At 49.6% G+C, this 18,091-nt stretch overlaps 1 protein-coding gene across 1 annotated transcript in view; it reads left to right on the top strand.

Moving 5' to 3' along the window:
- Positions 1-18,091, top strand: part of ABCC8 (ATP binding cassette subfamily C member 8) — a 73,639-nt gene that overhangs the window by 34,795 nt on the left and 20,753 nt on the right. Inside the window, exons 11-17 of the mRNA XM_063093500.1 lie at positions 3,756-3,796; positions 5,008-5,153; positions 6,513-6,618; positions 6,774-6,890; positions 7,263-7,338; positions 8,057-8,162; positions 16,689-16,724. Of these exons, the coding sequence (XP_062949570.1) occupies positions 3,756-3,796; positions 5,008-5,153; positions 6,513-6,618; positions 6,774-6,890; positions 7,263-7,338; positions 8,057-8,162; positions 16,689-16,724 (628 nt within the window). The remainder of the gene's footprint in view (positions 1-3,755; positions 3,797-5,007; positions 5,154-6,512; positions 6,619-6,773; positions 6,891-7,262; positions 7,339-8,056; positions 8,163-16,688; positions 16,725-18,091) is intronic.

Here is an 18,091-nt window from a genome sequence, read left to right as displayed (position 1 = left end):
AAGCTGAAGTTGACCAGAGCCACCAATGGCTGGCTGTGCCTCCTTGACACATGGCTCTGAAATATTTATCGATGCTTTGGAAATGAAAAGCTTCTGGTATTGCAATGTCAGGCTGGCGCCCACAAAGCCAGACAACATTCTTTGGGCAAAGCCAGGGGGAGCAGATGATCTGTTTGGTTTCCACTGATTTGTTGTTTTGTTTTGTTGAAGGCAGGGTGTGAAAAGCTGACACAATTGTTCACTACTCTACCCCCAGAACCCAGCACAATCCCTGGGACAGGAAGACCCTCAAAAAATAATTTTTGAATGAATATCTTTTAAAGGATATTTTTGGAGGGGATTCAAAAATATCCGTATTTGTACACTATTACAGAAGGGCTTTCATTTTTGATGGTGGCCTTTCAGGCCTGCCTACATGCAGCTAAACTTTTCCATAACAGCATCACACTTACACATTGCTTTGTAATCTCCTGTTTCACTTGACCAGTATTTCTTGCTTCCTAACGTTCAAGATTTGAGCATAGTCATGTTCTTCATTTTTTATTTTTTGCTTTTGTTTTTTCTAAGTCAAATCAAGGTGAGTCAGCCCATCCCATGCCAAAGTTGGAGAGAAATCTATTCTTGGTCATATTTCCCACCCATTCAACACCTTAGAATTTATAGAGCTTTATGTGGTTCAGAAAAATGGGAGCAAGGCCTCAGGTCTTCAGCCCACGACAGCTGGATGCCCAGCTCCCTGCCCTCCCTGCTCACCCCCAGCTAGAGCACCAGGCTGTCTGCTGTGCTCAGAGAGGTGCCAGAGACTGTAGCACCCCCAGAACTCCCAGTCTCCCCCCACTGATGTCCCCAGGTCCAGCCAGGGAATCACCCCACCCCAAGGCCCCATGGGACGATCTTCAGAGAGGCCTTCCAAACACGAGCAGCTGGCAATTCCACTCCTCCAACCCCCACCCCAAAGGACACCCAAAACTCCCTACACAGATGCCCAGATGCCATCCTTCCAGGAGAGGGTGAGAGAAATGGAAAATCACATTTTCATTCTTTTGTGTCTCCATACAACAGCCAGCACAGGGCAGAAACTAATTCTATCATAAGTTTGCCCCATGTTGCTGCATCAGCTTTGGAATGTTCAGTTTTCAATTTATTTATAGCTTGTCTCATTCCTCAAAGGAGTTCAAGCAGCTGCAAGAATAAAGACAATAAAATAAAAAAATACAAAAAAAAAAATTATGACCAGGAAAAACACACAGTAGAATAAAAGGTCAATTATCAGACATCTTTTGAATGCAGAATCTACCCAAGCATTGATGCACCATTTACTAAAACAACCTCTCCTGTTGGATGTTTCCGTTCAATTTCCTTTGGGATGGTTTGTTGCTGTGGTTGTGGTTTTGTTTTGCCGTGACAGATAGTACTGCAGCTAACACCATCTTGCTGATGGCTTTGTGCTTCTCTTGAATGATTATTCAGGATGAATTCCCAGGAGACGGATTATAGGATCAGAAGGTCTGAACTTCTGTGTGACTCTATCTACAAAGCACCAGATTGATTTCTAAGCCAACTGTACCAATTTACAATCCTACTCCCAGCCGATTCTTTAGCTGGGAGTTGAGCCACAGAATGTGAGGGAGGGGTCTTGGCCTGGGGCAGAGGTCCCAGGGGTAGTCCACAGGTGCCTTCTGTAGCTTGAGCTCCTCCTCATTGGTAATTTATGGAGATGGGCAGGGGAGGAGCAGAAGAGAGACCCCCACTGGAAGAGAGCTCCTTGGAATAATTGGCCCTAGAGGGGAGGGGCAGGACCACCTCGTGTTAGAGGTATACAGTTGGTGATGGTCAAAGGCCCGGGCCTGATGGGCGTGCTCCGGGCAGGACCACCTCGTGTTAGAGGTATACAGTTGGTGATGGTCAAAGGCCCGGGCCTGATGGGCGTGCTCCTCTCTCTCCTTCTCCCCAGCCCATGATGGCTGTGCTATGTCCTATGTCCCAAATCTGGGTCCCTCATGCTGTGGGAAAAATCAATATTGCTTATACTGCCCCCTGTTGGGAACTATGAGGAAGTACTGTGGCATTGTGGTGGGCACCTGGAGACCATCGAGCTTTCAGCAGGAAGGACAGCTAAAGCACAGTCATTTATGATACTGATACTGAAAAAGACTTATGGCCAGAGAGGTTAGCAGTGCCCCAAGGCCTCCAGCCTTACATCTTCCATGAGTAGGAGCTCTCCAATGGCAGGGGCCTTATCTCCCGCATCAGATTAGGAAATCCCCAAAGACGTCTTTCCTATGTGCTTGGGAATTCCTATAGACATGTTCTCTGTCTATCCATCATATCAGGGGTTCCCTGGGTGCATAGTATCTGTCTCCTTCTGCAGACTGGGATCCCCCTAAGGGCAGGGGCCATGTGCTTCCACCCAGTTGGGGTTCCCTGAAGTTGGGGCCACATCTCCATTGTACACTTCATACGTACTAGCTGGTGCAGAGTTCTTGGAGTAAGTTGCCAGTCAGCTCTTTGGAATGGTGTTGACCATCTGGACTTCTTCAAAGTGTCAAAGACTTCATCATTTGTTAGACAGGGGCCATGTGCACTGGCTGAGCCCTTGACCTCTGGCACCTGGCTTCTGGTTCCCGGTCTTCGTGCTTTAATGTGGTGAATTACAGAACCAGACTCCTTTCTGGGCTGGCCTGGAAGAGGATCCTGGAAGGAAGGAGGATGCAATGGGAAGGTGGCAGCTGGAAGGGTTCCCTCTTACTCCAGGGAGGATGCTGTCTCTGGAATTTCAGGCCTGGGGTCAGGGCTGTCACGGGCATCCCACACCCCTGGCCAGAGGAGAGGTGACCTGTAGAAGAGGGCTAAGCTAGTAGCCCCTGAGGTGTGATATTCAGGCAGCACGTAAGGCTCACAGAGCCTGTCCCCTACATCATCTCCTCTGATCTTGAAAAGAGTGGGGTTGTATGAACAAGTGAGTACAAATTTACAAAAATCAGGTGAGGACACTGAGGCACAGTGAAGGTAAATGACAAGCCCAAGGTTGCACAGCTTATAAGCAACAGGGACCCTACCCTTCTTGGACTGTACTTCCAGCTCTCTTTGCCTTCTGGAGTTCCCATGAAGGATCCAAGGGTCACACTTTTAACAGAATAAGGAGGGGACCTCTGTTGCAGTAAACCAGTTGCCCCACCTGGGCTTGCACTGTAATCCTTAGACCTAAGGGAGACCCTGTTTTAAGCTGTCCTTAGTCACTAATACCTCAGTGTGAATGAGATTGAAATCCTGCCCAAGAGCCATGGGAGATGAGGAAATCTCTAAACCTCATATAGTTTGGCTTGGAGGGTGCAGGGGCCAAAGGCAGAGGAAGAAGTAGCAACTCGGTGCCTCCAGAAACACATGCTGCTGACCTCACAGGTGGGTGTGGGCAGCCAACACTCCATTCCTTCTCCCACCACTTTCCCCCGGAGCATCCTTCACCCTGTCTACATGGAGCAGAATAAGAGCATTTATACCTTTATTTAAAGCTTACATCTCAGAGACAGGAGCCAGGGTACAAAGGACAAGTACCCTGAGTACCAAGAGTCCTTGGGGAACAAGGTAAGGAGCAGAGGTGCCACAGGGCTAGGGTTCTACCCCGCCCCACCCCAGCTCCGCCCCGCAGGCTGAAGAGGTCTCGCTGGGCTGTGCTGCCTCCCAGCCATCCTGGGCATCTTCCTCTGTGGCTGTCCCAGTCCTCCCATTAACTCACCCTTGTGCTTCCTCTGCAGTTTTCATGAACACGGCCATCCCCATTGCAGCAGTCCTCATCGTAAGTGGATCCCTTTTGCATCTCCTGGGGGTGGGAGAGGGAAGGGCGTCTGTCGTGAGAGGCCGCCCAGGTTTGGCCTTTCTGCACAGGGATGTCAGAAGGTGGGCTCAGCAGCAGGACTGAAAATAGTGATGGATCGAAAGTCTATATACAATGCGGGTCCCTCCCCTACTCCAGACAGACAGGGGCCTCTGCTTCCAGGCCTGGAAGACCAGAGGCTTAGTATTAGAGAAATCTAACTTTCTTTTTTAAAAAAATAGCTATTAAATTTTTAAACTATAAAAGTGAACCATGTTTATTGTAAAAATGATGGGAAATTCAGAAAGGAAAGCACAAAGAGAATTAAAATCACCCGAAATCCCACTGGTAACATCTTTAATGTGTTTCTTTCCAGTCTTTTTTTAAAGCCTATGATATGTCTTTTCCACAAAAATAGGATTGTGCTACACATGCAGTTTTGTAACCTGCTTTTTTAAATTTAAGAATAAGCCACGCACAGTTCTCCCTGTCACTAAGTATCACGACAGTGGTTTTCTCCCATAATTCTGGCAGAAGCTGCGCTGAGCTAGGCGGCGGGGGCAGGCGGTGTGCTCCTACAGAAAGGCCCGAGCCCCGACGAGCCGGCAGCCCCTTACCAGCCTCCGTCCCCGGCTTCTGTGACAGCTGCAGTTCTTTAAAAAGATGTATTTATTTCCCCTGGGGCTGCCGTCCCGAGCTGTGCTGAGTTCACAGCCTGTCAGGCACGCTTGGGAATTCACTTTTGCAGTGATTTATTGGGCTGCTTCCTGGCCTGACTTTTTTGGGAACTGTGGGTAACATAGGCCATAGAGCCAGCCAGGTAGCTGGGGCAGGAGGAGGTGGTTCTGTAATTACTGTGCCCACATTTTCCCCAACTGAGGACTGGGAAGTGAGCCCTCGGGCTGCTGTCTGAGGAGGGGCAGTGCTGACCCAACTCGGGGCTCCTCTCTGCTCGTTCCTGGCAAGGAGGGGGCAGCATAGCAGAGCAGCCACTGCCTCTAGCCTGAAGTCTTGAACTTGCCGGGGACATTCCCATCAGACACCTGTGAGGTTGATGACGGCGTCTCTAACAGAGAGGTCCCCTTAGGTGCCCACTCCCGCCAGACCTCTTTTCCTTCCTGGTGTGGAGTGTTCCCAGTGTGGCAAGGCGCACGCCCTGACCGCCCCGGCCTCTTTTGTGTCTCTGTCTGCAGACCTTCGTGGGCCACGTCAGTTTCTTCAAAGAGGCCGACTTCTCACCCTCGGTGGCCTTTGCTTCCCTCTCCCTCTTCCACATCCTGGTCACGCCGCTGTTCCTGCTGTCCAGTGTGGTCAGATCTACAGTCAAAGCTCTGGTAAGGTAAGAGGAGGGTTGGGGCAAGGGCACTGGACAGGCCACTCAAGTGTCAGCCCAGGGCTTGCCTAGGGACCACTGGAACCACAGCTATTTGGTCCCAGGACACACCTCCCCATTGACCTGGGCCTTGCTGAGGCTGCTTGTGGTTGGTTAGAGAGACATAAGGCCATGAGTACCTTCCTAGGGATGGCACGCCATCCCTGAGAAAGGACTTGCTTACATACCTCTAAGGAAAGGGGACTCGCTGTCACCTCCACAACAACTCTATAAAAAAAAAAAAAAAAAATCGATGTTGAACCAAACTTGACATCCTCATAAATTCTACCACTGGTCCTAGTTCAGCCCCTGAGAGCCCCACAGAATGAACGCCATCCCTCCCCTGCATCAGAGCCCCACAGATATCAGAAGGTGTCCACAGAAGGTAAGAGCAGGACACGACATGAAGTGAAGCTTTACCCCAAGAGATGAGGGCCAGCTCCACCCTTCCCAGGCTCCTGCTGGGAGCGTGCTGGAGTAGAAGGACGGACAGGGGAAGCAGGGAGAGGCCTGGCTGTCTGCCCCTCCGAAGGGGTGGGTGCACAGAACAGAAGATCCCCAGGCTACAGCTCATTTACAACCCCAGACTGTTCTTGCCTTGAGGGTTAGAATAGCTTGTCTGGCCCTAGGCCTGTTGGACATTTAGCAAAAGGGAAGAAAGAGGGATGAAAACTATCCTCAAGCTTCCCCAGACAGCTCTCACACCTCCAGGGATGGGAGAAAATGAACTAGAAGAGTGAAGCATCTGGTGCCTCCTCCAGGTCCACAGGGAAATGCTAGGGGAGTGGGGGGAATAGCCTTCTCCTCCATGAGTAATAATCCCTCCCCCAGCAGCTCGTTATGGGGATTAGATTATATAATGCTTATAAAGCAATTAACACAGCATCTGACATACAATATGTGCTCACAAAGCATTAGCTGTTGTTAATAACCAATCCTAATCTTAACTAATCTTAACAATGACCAATTTTAACTCTAAGAGTAATTAATAAAGCCAAATACCAACCATCCTTCAGTCTAATAAACCAGACTAACCAACTTTAACATTAAACTAACCCTAAAACTAACCAATCACACCTTTAATCCAGATCCAACCTATTCCAGCTGACTGGTCAGCCCTAACAAACCCTGGGGGTAACACCTATTGCCCACCCCCACGAGGATGCCCATTGGGCTGTCCCCCTGCAGTGTGGGCTTTGTGGGGGCCACACATCAGGACCAGGAACCTTGTCAGAGCTGCTCTCTCAGGCTGCACCCTCCTCCTCTTCCCTCCCTTCTGCCTCTGGCAAGGGGCGGGGTGGGGGTGTCTCTGTGCTTCCTCTGCAGCGTGCAGAAGCTGAGCGAGTTCCTGTCCAGTGCAGAGATCCGCGAGGAGCAGTGTGCTCCCTGTGAGCCCACGCCCCAGGGCCAAGCCAGCAAATACCAGGGGGTGGTGAGTGCCTGGCCTCCCCTTGCCACTCCCAGAGTTTTCCTCTAAGGCCTAAAGCTCCTGTCCTGGTGCACTGGGCCTCCACCTTTCCTCCCAGGAAGAGGGGCTTCCTTCCCTGCCACCAGCCCTGTCGGCCCTCACCTCCTAACCAATCCCAGCCCCTCAAGGTTGTGAATCGAAAGCGTCCAGCCCGGGAGGACTGTTGGAGCCCCACGGGCCCACTGCAGAGGCTGGCCCCCAGCGTCGATGGGGATGCTGACAACTGCTGTGTCCAGGTGAGTCCTAGCTCCTGCACTCCCAGCCTGGCCACCTGGCACCATTTCCAGAGGGAGTTCAGCACCTGGAGGCCAGAGACCCAGGTGCTGAGTCCTCTGCACAGAAGTCACCTGCCTGCAGGAGCCCCCAAAACCAGGGACAATGCTTCCATTTCCACTGAGTGGGAGGACCCCCTGCCTTCCTCTTAGAAGGGTACCTCAGGCAAGGGTCAGCATGAGAAGGCCATCACCCCCACCCCACCCCTGTGATCTGGGGCCTGGAATCGGTGTCTTCTGGCTTTCATAGGGGAGGGGAGGTAAGGGGCTACATTCACACTGAGAACCCAGGTGCCTTTCTGTTCTCTTCTGGGCGGTGCGGTGCGGCCAATGAAGATCATCGGAGGCTACTTCACGTGGACCCCCAATGGAGTCCCCACACTGTCCAACATCACCATCCGTATCCCCCAAGGTACAGCCCAGCCTACCCCTCCAACATGCCCCCTCCTCATGTCCCACTGAATGACATGAGAGAAAAAGACAAATCAGCACATATTGAGTTCCTGATCTCTGCTTATTCTTTGTGGGCACCCTGCTGTGTGAACGCTGGAGAGGGGTGGGTTGTGTCCTTGGGGTGTCCATGTGCTAGATGGGCATGTGGCAGCAAGGACAGGGCGAGAGGCTGGGCCCTGCTGTCAAACCATCTGTTGCACACAGTGTGGGCAGTTCACATGAAGATCGGACTCCAGTAGACCAGAAAGGCACATGGAAGAGGTGGGGTTTCTGAGAACGAGAAGGTCCCTCGAATCATGGGACAGGAAGGACATTCTGGCAGAGACAGTGCCAAGAGCAAAGTATGGAAGTGGGTTGGGGGTAGGACCCAGGATGGCCTTTGTTGGTACCATGGGAGCTGGGCTCACACTGGGGAGAATTGGAAGGGCAAAGTGTGTGCTTGGCGGGGTGGGGAGTGGGAGAGGGTCAGAGGGGAGGAAGGACCTGGGGAGCCAGAGGAGGGTGTTGATTTCCAGAAAGAAAGGCTCAAAGGGGAAGAGGACTTCATAGGGATTCTAAGTAGGAAGAAAGAAAGCAGGGGCCCCAGGGCGGAGTGTATCTGTCTGTCTTTTTTCTGAGTGATGGTTGTTCAGACTCCCCCGGGCCCTACTCTCATCTGCCTCCCTCCCTCCCTGCAGGCCAGCTGACCATGATCGTGGGGCAGGTGGGCTGCGGCAAGTCCTCGCTCCTCCTAGCTGCACTGGGGGAGATGCAGAAGATCTCAGGAGCCGTCTTCTGGAACAGGTAATAAAGGCATCCCAGGGCTTAGTCAGTGGGGAGCCCTCCCTCCCACCCATCCTTCTCAGTGGAACATGCGTCGTGCATTTATTGAGTGCCCCCGGTGTGTTCATTGAGTACTCAATAAATGCTGTTAATTGTTATTAACATCATCATCATTAGCATTTATTCAACCCTAGCCATGTGCTGGGTTCTTTGCTGAGTCCTTTGCATTTGTTATTTCATTCAGTCCTTAGGGCCACCAGCAAAGTAAGTACTGTTACTAATTCTTGTTTCATAAATGAGAGTTAAACTATTTGCCCTTATTCACACAGCTTACGGTTAAGTGGCAGAGTGGGGTTGGAACTCAGTTCTGTTTGACTCCTAACCCTGTGCTCATTCAGCTGCCCTACCACCCCACCCCGTGCAGGAGATTGCAAACGCCAACACTGATTTCCGGTTTGGTCATCAGCAAAGATGACACAGACCACTCAGTGGGTGTTTTGAGGATATAAATAACCCAAAATGTTGGTTTGTGGACAAAGATCACTATCTTAATTAAGGAGCCAGAACCCCAGGCTGAGTCAATCAAGAACCTGTTATTTATACCCCCCTACTTCCAAAAAACACTTGAAACTAGTTGATAAAAGATGCATGTAAAATACAACCTTTTAAAAAAGTAAGAAAAAATGAGCCAAAAAATGAAGAGGGGTAAAACGTGTTCAGAAACCCAGGTGGAGGATAGCTCCAGCAATCAACACGAGACCTGGCTGTGAGCCCTCCAGTGGTCAAGGGAAGGGGCAGCTGCTTAGGGTTTGTAGCTCTTACTTAGGAATAAAAGTTATGGCCAATTCATCAGAAGGTAAGCTTTCCCTCCCAGTCATTTCTGGGGGGAAATGATCACTCAAGATAACAAGTTTTTCATAAGCATGAGTGCATAGCTGAGCAGAGAGAAAGACCCAGGGCCCAGTGTCTGAATGCCAGCATGCACCCATTTCCTGCTTTTCCAAAATGTCCCTGAGTGGTGCATCCAACAGATGCCAAGTTTCCCTCCTCAGTGGGGCTGTGGACTGGCAGAGGATCCTCTTGGGTTTCCTACGGCCTCACTCTCTTGAGACTTAAATCCATTAGAAACTGTGATAAGTTTGGGACAGAGGGATCTCACCTCCATTCTCCATCTTATTGTGGGAATTTCTCAACACAGCCTGACTGGGAAGGTCCAGGCATTGGATTTGAGGTCACTTTGCCAATTCCTTGTACCGACTGCCCTCAAGCCTTTGGAGTTAGGAGCGCTTGCCTGTTGGCTGCATGTCTGTGACAAGAAGACAGGAGCCCAGGTGAACTGTAAGCTGGAGAGGGCAACCAATATTGACTGGGCACCTGTTGTGGGCCAGGCCATTTGCCGAGTGCATTGAAGATCCCACTAAGCCTAGGAGGTGGGTGTTACTACTCCACTTCACAAAAGCAGGAACTGAGGCTCAGAGAGGTTGGGTGACTTACTGGTTAGCGTGGGGAGTAGTAACCCTATGCCCTGGTTCTTTCCCTCAAACCTGGACACTGCCTGGGTGCCCTGGGTCCTAGACCTAGTGGTTATTCTCCAAGTTCTATGCAGAGGGCAGGCTGGCACTGGGCCCTCCCCAAGGGCAGGCGTTTTCTAGAAGGGATTGCAGAGCTCAGAGACTTGAGTTGCCCCTGGATCCTCCATCTCTGTCCTGCTCAGCATGAAAGTCAAAACGCCCCAAACCTGGTCCCTTCGCCCTGCTTTCTTTGCCTCCTCCCCCACCACTCTTGCCCTCACGTGCCCTTGTGCGAGCATCAGCACCTCTCCTTGTCCTCTGCGGAGGCAGCAGGCATACAGGCTGAGCCCTGCCCTGCCTCGGCCCCCACCTCTTCTCCAAGCTGTGCCAACTCCAGGGTCTGACTGCTTCCCGCTCTCTCTCTGGAAACCTGTGCCCCAGCCCAGGGAACACAGGGGCCTCTCTAGGGCAGTTAACACTGAGCATCTCTTATGTTCCAGGCACTGTGCAAAACACCTCATTGACTAGTCAGTCTTCATCATACTGTGTACAGTAGGTGTTATTATTATCCCCATTTAACAGATGAGGAAACTGAGGTGAAGCAAGTTGCCCAATATGTTAGTCCATTTTCTGTCGCTTATAATAGAATACCTGAAACTGGGTAATTTATAAGAAAATAAAATTTATTTCTTACAGTTTTGGAGGCTGGGAAGTCTGAGGTCCAGGGCGCACAGCTGGTGAGGGCCTTCTTCTTGGTGGGGATCCTCTATAGAGTTCCGTGGTGATGCAGGATGTTACATGAAAAGGCTGAGCAAGAGCATTTCTATATGCTTATTTCTTCACCTTATAAAGCCCCCCCAATAATCCATTAAACCATTAACCCATTAATCCATTCATGAGGGCATAGTCCTTAGGATCCAATCACCTCTTAAAGACCCCACCTTTCAAATACCATATTGGGAAGTAACACAAGCTTTGGAGAGGACAAACATTCAAAGCATAGCACCCAAGGCCACCCAGCTTTTAAATGGCGAAAGTAGGATTTGCACCTAGGCGCTCTATTGCATGGGCTTTCCGCTGTGTGCTGAAAGAGAAGGGGCACGGGAGCATCATGAAGAAGTGACAGCTAGCCTGACAGCCTCTGTGGCTGTGACACACACACGCCTGCCTCCTCAGCAGAGCTACTGCGTGGGTCCTCATGGCTCTGTCTGCATCCACTCTTCCTCTCCTCAACAGGCAGCCCAGGCCACAGCCCCTGGCTCTGTTCAAGGCTGGGGACGGGGCCGGTAGTGAAAAGGTTCTCATTTCTCCCGGATCCACTTTGCTGTCCTCCGGGTCCAGCTTCCCTCCGAAGCATAGGGAGGTGCATCAGGTAGCTTGCAGCCAACCGTAGGAAGTCGTGAGAATTCATTCAATTCAATTTATGTTCCAGTTTCTCCACATTAATGTGTTCACTCCCAACGCTTATTGAGTGCCTACTGTGTGCCAGACCTCGAGCACAGCAACAAGAATGCGAAGATGTTTAAGACATGGCCCTGCTTTTAAGGGAGGGGAAAGGAGATCAGTGCTGTCATAGAGCACAGAGGAACAGCAGCAGACTCTGCGGTCAGGGACAGAAGGCTCATGGTGGATGCGGTATCTGAGCCTTGAAGGACGAGTGTGATATCATCAGATGGAGAGGAAGGCGTTCCAGCAGGGGTAACAATATGGGCAAAGGCTTGCTGATATTAAAGAACACGGTTCTGTGTGCCTGGAGTACTGGGTGTGTGGGGTGCCATGGTGGGAGGTGGGACCGAGGAAGTGAACTTGGCTTAGATCAATCAGATGTACCAGGCCTGGGAAATAAGATTTAGCCTGGGAAATAAGATTTAGCTCGAATCATGCTGGTGATAAAGAATGATAGATCATAGAGAGAGAAAGAAAGAGAGAGGCTGTAGGAGGGAGACCAGTTAGGAGCTCTGTGCAGTGGCTGGGAGAGATTGGAGTCTGGGCAGAAAGGACTCAGTTGGCTTCATCTGCTGTGTGTCTCTCAGAATCCTGGACGTGTGCACTGCTCTGTCTGGCCCCCCTATCCTGGGCAGTGAGTTAGGTTTGGGACTGTACGTTGGGGGCCCCCTCCATTTCTGGCAGGAACTTCAGCCTCAAATATTGGATCCCAGGGCTGCAAGGAGCTAATGTGCTTGCAAAGTGAGCCAAGGGCAAAATAGCTTTTGACCTGGCAGCCCCTCCCAAGAGTCTCTCTGCCTGCAGCTTGAGGCGAGGGTGAGGTCAGCAACTCCCATGTTTTTCACCCATACCAGGGTCAAGACCTGGTGACCATGCAGCCAGAAAGAGTTCCAGGAGCCACAAGGAGGGGAGTTGGGGGATTCAGAGGTGCAGAACAGAGAATGTTCTAGGAAGATGGGTGTTTGGTTTGTTTGTACAACTCTTCATTTATTCCTCCAATGGCTGAATGAGCACTATGACTGAGCCAATAGGGGCAAAGGCTCTGGAGCCAGACTGCCTGGGATCAAATATGGAATCAGTGCTTTGGAAAATTCCATAACCTTTCTGTACCAGTTTCCCCTTATTACCCATGGGGTTGATGTGAAGATTAACCTAGCATGTCAGTGCCCTATAAATATTATTATAAATATTATTATTCAACAGTGTACTTCCTTGCCAGGAATAAAATTCCCTTATTGCTCTTTAATTGTACTCCAGCCTAACTCCCAGGAGAGAATGTAATGAGCTCCCTGGGGACAGGGACTGTATCTTATTTGTCTCTCTGTGTCCATAGTTCCTCTGCTAAATGAATTGATTTGCTAAATGAATGAACCAGGGACAACTTAGGACCTTTAAGACACTGCCCTTATAAATGCATCTTGACATCTCTCTCCTCCTCCCCACATGCCTTTTCCCAAGCTGTCCCCTAACCCAGAATTCTGCCAAACGATTTCTCCATCAACATTTGGAACGAGCGAATTCTGTTAGCACATGCCTCCCCCTGTACTGGGTTGTGATTATTTGCAAGGTTGTCTGTCTCCCTTATGACACTGAGCTCTTTGAGGACAGGTCTGGGGGATGATACCATGTTATACCCTAGGTGTCCAGTGCAGGATGTGTATTTTGCAAACTGCTCTGTATAGGCTGCAGAGGAATAGGCCTGGCCCCAGCCCTCAGAGCTCACCAGTCCTGGTGGACAGAGGCGTGCAGACAGAGCCCTAGGGTGGGCATGGAAGGTCCATAAGCTGAGGTCCTGCAGACAGGGCTGGAGAGTTACTGTGGCAGCCCTGAACAGCCTGGCTCCCTGTCTCAGAGAGAACCATGTGGCTCCCAAACATTCACTTTAATAAGAGTCACCTGCCCCTGCCTGGCTGTCTGCCTTTCAATGAACTGCCAACCTGAGAATCTGCAAATTCCCTCTTTAAGAGGAAAACATTTTGCTAAAAAGTCAATATTAGCAGATACACTCCAGTGAAATTCTTTCTCTGGAAATAAAGAATAGGGCCATTAATATCCCCAGTAGAATGACTTTAAATGCCCCCAGGGAGCCAGCAGGAAATAGGGCCCTGAGGAAAGTGTTGGGGTGGGGGAGGTGAACCCACCTCCCTCCTGAGGAACTGCAAACCCAGTCTCACTGGAGCTGCCCCTGCTCCTGCCTCTGCCCCCTCCACTTGCTGAGCTTTCCACCTATGAACTGTTTGTTATGTCTGTCTGTGCCCACTTAGGAGGCCTGGGCCCTCCTTGCCCTGGGCCTGCTGGTGTGAAAGCTGCCTGCCAAAACCCCTGATTCCAGGAGGTGAGACAAAGGCTCCTCTCAGGACTACCCTGTAGTCTGATCTGCCCATAGAGTTCCCTAAGCCTTTGGCGAGTTGGGATTAGGGGCTCAGGTGCACCCAGGTTTCCTGGAGGCTAGACAGTCAGCAGTCAGAAGGGGAACCATGTGAAAGGGGTGAGCCAGGCTTGGGACCAGATGGCCTCTGGTTGTAGTCCTGACTTTGCCGCTTGCTAGCTCTGTGACCTTGGGCAGGTTCTTCACCTCTCTGAGATTCAGTTTCCTCATCTAGACAATAAGAAAAACCCTGCCTTTCCTCTCTCAGAGATTTGGCATAGGCACCCAATGACATTAATTGGAGAGGGCGTTGGGGTAAAGGTGACATTTCAGGACAGCAACAGGCCTGTCTGGTCAGGACAAATGGACTGTGGAGACCCAAAAGTCCTAATTTACTCTTCCAATTTCAGTGTCTACTTCTTCCCTTTTTATTTATTGCTGGGGTTTTAAATGAGTATTGGGGGCATTCGATTCCTCCTCTGCCTGCACTTTGGGGACCAAGCACCGAGCTGGAAGGACAAATCCCTCTAGTGATACAACCCCACGTCCTTCCCTCCAACCAGCTAGGAGCTGTATTTATAATACTTTCTCTCAGTGTCATTGTGAGGTCTGTACCTTCACCCCATTTTATAGAGAAGGAAACAGAGGCTTCTCTAGGTAAAGGGGCTTTCAGATTTCATACCCAGCAAATAGAAAGCTGCCTGGGATTCGAGCTTTAGAGCCCATATTCTTTCCACAGGCTATGTCCTCCTCCTCCCTCCACCTCTGCTGTCTCAGCCCTTCCCACCCTTCGAGATTTGGCTCAGCTGTGACTTCTTCTATGAGACTTTCCTCATTTTCACAGATTTCTTCCTCCTCCAAACTACTTTTTAAAAATTGCATGTTTCTCTGATTCTAAAAGAATGTATATTAAATTAGAAAAGATACACAAGTATGAAGAAGATAAAAACCACATAATATCCCATCACCAGAAGTTTCCAGTTTTATGCATTTGCGTGTGTATTTGTGTTCTCTAACACTTTGTTGGTCCTAATTTTCTTTTGGCCCTAATAACTTCCTGACTTCTGTACCTGTCTGATTCTCCTACCAGGCTGTGAGCCCTGGAGGGCAGGCTCTGGGCCCTGATTCAGGTTGGTGCACATGTGCCCAGCTCCTAGCTGGCTGCAGGGAAGGAGGTAGGTTGGGAGAACTGGGGGAATCATCCTTTCAGCTCAGTGCTTGGTCCCCAAAGTGCAGGCAGAAGAGGAATCAAATGCCCCCAGTACTCATTTATGACTCTAGCAATCAGTGAGACAAAGTGCATGGCAGATGTACCATCCTTTACTTTTCAGATTAAAAAAGATACACACAAAGGCTTGGAGAGGCTCATTCTAGGAGGCTGGAGGCCACACTGTAAAAAGGAGATGAACCTGGATCCATACCCTACCTTCTCTTCCTGGCTATGTCATGTTGGGCATGTTATGCAAACTCTGAGCCTCAGTTTCCCCATCTGTAAAATGGGCATAGGGTTTACAGGACTGTTGTAAGGATGAGATGGTGAGTGCAAACAACTTCGTGCAGTGCATGAAGACGGCCTGCAATGAGTGCTAGTCCCCTCCCTTCCTTCTTCCCAAATGATTAATATGTTGGTTAACAACCTCCAGTTATTACAGATCTGTCATGTGCTAAGCACCGTGGGGGCTGAAAAAGATGCTCTTCCAGTCTTAAAATCCCACTGGGGATGAAAGCCTTACTCAGGAGCTGATTAGAGAGTTAGGCAGTCCATTATGAAGGTGAATGGAGCAGGCTGACAATGAAGCAAAGGGAGTTAGGACTGGAAGAGCTTGCTGTGTGCTGGAGTCCTCAGGGGTGATGCAGGTGCATGGTAACAGCCTGGGCTCGCAGGAAGCAGTCAAGGCAGGAAGACTCCAGAGAAAAGCTAATCTGGACTGAGGCCTCAGAGTTGGAATTTGTAAGCTTCGGCTTTTATATGTCTCACACTACCAGTTTGTCTGTAAATTGTAAATTACAGAAATCTGGTGGTTGGGGAATGTGAGGTTTTATTGGGTTGGGAGAAAAAAACAAGATCACAAAGATCAGAGAACAGGAACAGAGGGTACTGGTGATTATATATCCATTAGAGTCTCCATTCAGTCCTGCCCCTCAGCAAGAGGGAGATTTCATCAGGCATCTTTCCTTCCTTCCTGTTTTTGTCAATCATGGTTTTCCTTATGAGAAGTCATTTATCAGAGAGATGGCATGGGAAATTGCAGTGAAGTAATGTAGCATGAACGTTTAGAGCATGAACCTGTGGCGTCAGATCTAATATCTCTGCTACTTGCTGGCTGTGTGACTTTAGCAAGTTACTTGACCTCTCTGAGCCTCACTTTCTTTATCTGTAAAGTAGAGACAATCAAAATAAACTTTCTCCTTGTGGTTATTTTGAGCTTTAAAAGAGTAATAATATTACAGTGCTTATCACATACTTATAAAAGTTCAACCAATTTTAGCTGTTTTTAGTATTACTAAAGTGAGGTCTATACAAAAACAGAACAGGTTGTTTTTTCCCAAATGTACATCTCAGAAGTACACTTTCATTGGCAGGAGGCTGCCTTCTGGAAGACTGAGAGGTGGCCTGGAGCAGAGGAAAGAGCGTTGGCAAAGTTAGCACCACAGTTCAGGTCACCTCACTCAGTGTTTTTCAAAAAAATTTTTTTACAATAATCCACAGTATGAAATGCATTTTACATCACAGTTTGTTGCGTTCATGCATTGATACATAAGAAGAAAAAAATTACAAAACAGAGATCTTGACTACATGCAGTGTACATGATGTTCTCTATTTTCTTTTCCTTTAATGCAGCTGCAGCCTACTTATTTCTGACCCAATTATTGGGTCCCCATCCACAGTTTGAAAAACACTATTTGAAATGATTGTGACCTTGGGAAAGTCATTTTCCCTCTCTGACCTTTAGTTTTCCCAACTGTAAAATGATCTTGGTGCCCAGCCAGCCTCACTGCTGCTCTGTGTCAATGCCAGGAACAGTGATATCACCCATGCTATTTGGAGAGTACCCAACCAGTGCTGTGGGAAGGACAGAAATTGAGAAGAGCCATTTCTTCCCCAAGAAGGCCTTTTGGGGATCCTGGGGGTGGGTGGGGATTGCTTCTCCGTGAAGCCGCAGCGTGATGGGAAGGCAGTGTGGTGGGAAATGACTGATGTTCTTCCCGTTCGTGCCCCAGCTGCCTTCCTGACAGCGAGACTGGAGAGGACCTCAGGTACAGCCTTGCGACTGATTTGGAAGGGAAAGGACAGGGCGGGGGTGGCAGGCTTGAGGGAGGGGAATGCTGAATATGGATTCAAGGGTGGGCAGTCTACCTACTTTCAGAAGCATGAGGCTAAGGCATGCATTCTCATCGAGGGCAAAATTTCATTCTTAGCAGGAGACAAAACTTAGATATTACAATGCTTTGTTGTTGTCCAAAGGGCCATAATACATAAACAGGTATCAATATATCTGTGGTACTAAAACGTCATGGTGGATAGAGTCAGAAAGTAGATTAGTAGTTTCCAGGGGCTGGTGGAAGAGAGAGGGAAGAAAGAGTGACTGCTGATGCATATGGGGTTTCTTTTTGGGGTGATGGAAATGTTCTGGAATTACATAGTGGTGATGGTTGCACGACCCTGTGAATGTACTAAAACCCACTGAATTAAAAAAGAAAATGTGGCAGGGAAAAGGCAACTAGAAAAATATGTCTAAAAAGGCTATAGGAGTGATAATGAAGAAAATAAGGTTGAGAAACAAGACTGCAAGAAGAGGAGGTGGGTGTCCCTCAGGCCAGACAGAAAATTCAATCCTGTTGCTTTAAGTTCAATGTACAATTCTAAAATCCCAATAAAATAGACTAATAAGGCTCTGAGACCCTCAAAACCCTCCCTGCTCTCACCCCTCCCAAGAACATTCAAGACATTTGAGGTGGTGTGAAGTTGGGACTGGGAAGGTTGGCTCAACTTTGCAAATAAGTTGAAGCCTCTGGCCTTTGCTCAGAACACCAGAGAGGCTTCACTTCCCCGTATTTTCTCTGCACTTTCTCTCACCTTGTCCCCAAGTGCCAGGGTGTGATGACAGGCCCTGCCTCTCTAACCATGGTGACTATAGTTCTTGAGCCAAAAACACAGACCTCATGGCATGTGACAAGTATGAGTGTGTGGATGAGAACAAAGTGACAGAATATATGACAACAGAACAGCTCAGAGCAGTCCAGGGCACGTGGCACTGTAGCTGACGTGACTCCCCTGGCAGATCCCCCAGATTCTGTGGCTGTCTTCTGACAGGACCACATAGGGCTGCAAATCATGCCTGGAGCCTTCTCAGCTCCATGAGCTGTAGGTTCCCACCCACAAAGCGCAGGTGCTGGCCTGGGAAGTTTCCCCAAGAGCCTGCACCAATGGTGCCTTTCCCCATCCTCGCTCCTAACCTGGTCCCGGGGTACTCCTCACACACCCACATGGTCAGGCAGTGGAGGCTCCCCTTGGATGGCCATGCCCCACTCCCCACACCTCTCTGTGCAGCATATGTGGTGGTAGACTTGGCCCTGGGGATTATAAAGCCACACTCATAGTGTGTTTGAGGGAGCTCAAAATC

Source organism: Cynocephalus volans, chromosome 4 (assembly GCF_027409185.1).
Source record: "Cynocephalus volans isolate mCynVol1 chromosome 4, mCynVol1.pri, whole genome shotgun sequence".
Classification (NCBI taxonomy): Eukaryota; Metazoa; Chordata; class Mammalia; order Dermoptera; family Cynocephalidae; genus Cynocephalus; species Cynocephalus volans.
This window is presented reverse-complemented; position numbering and strand designations above follow the sequence as displayed.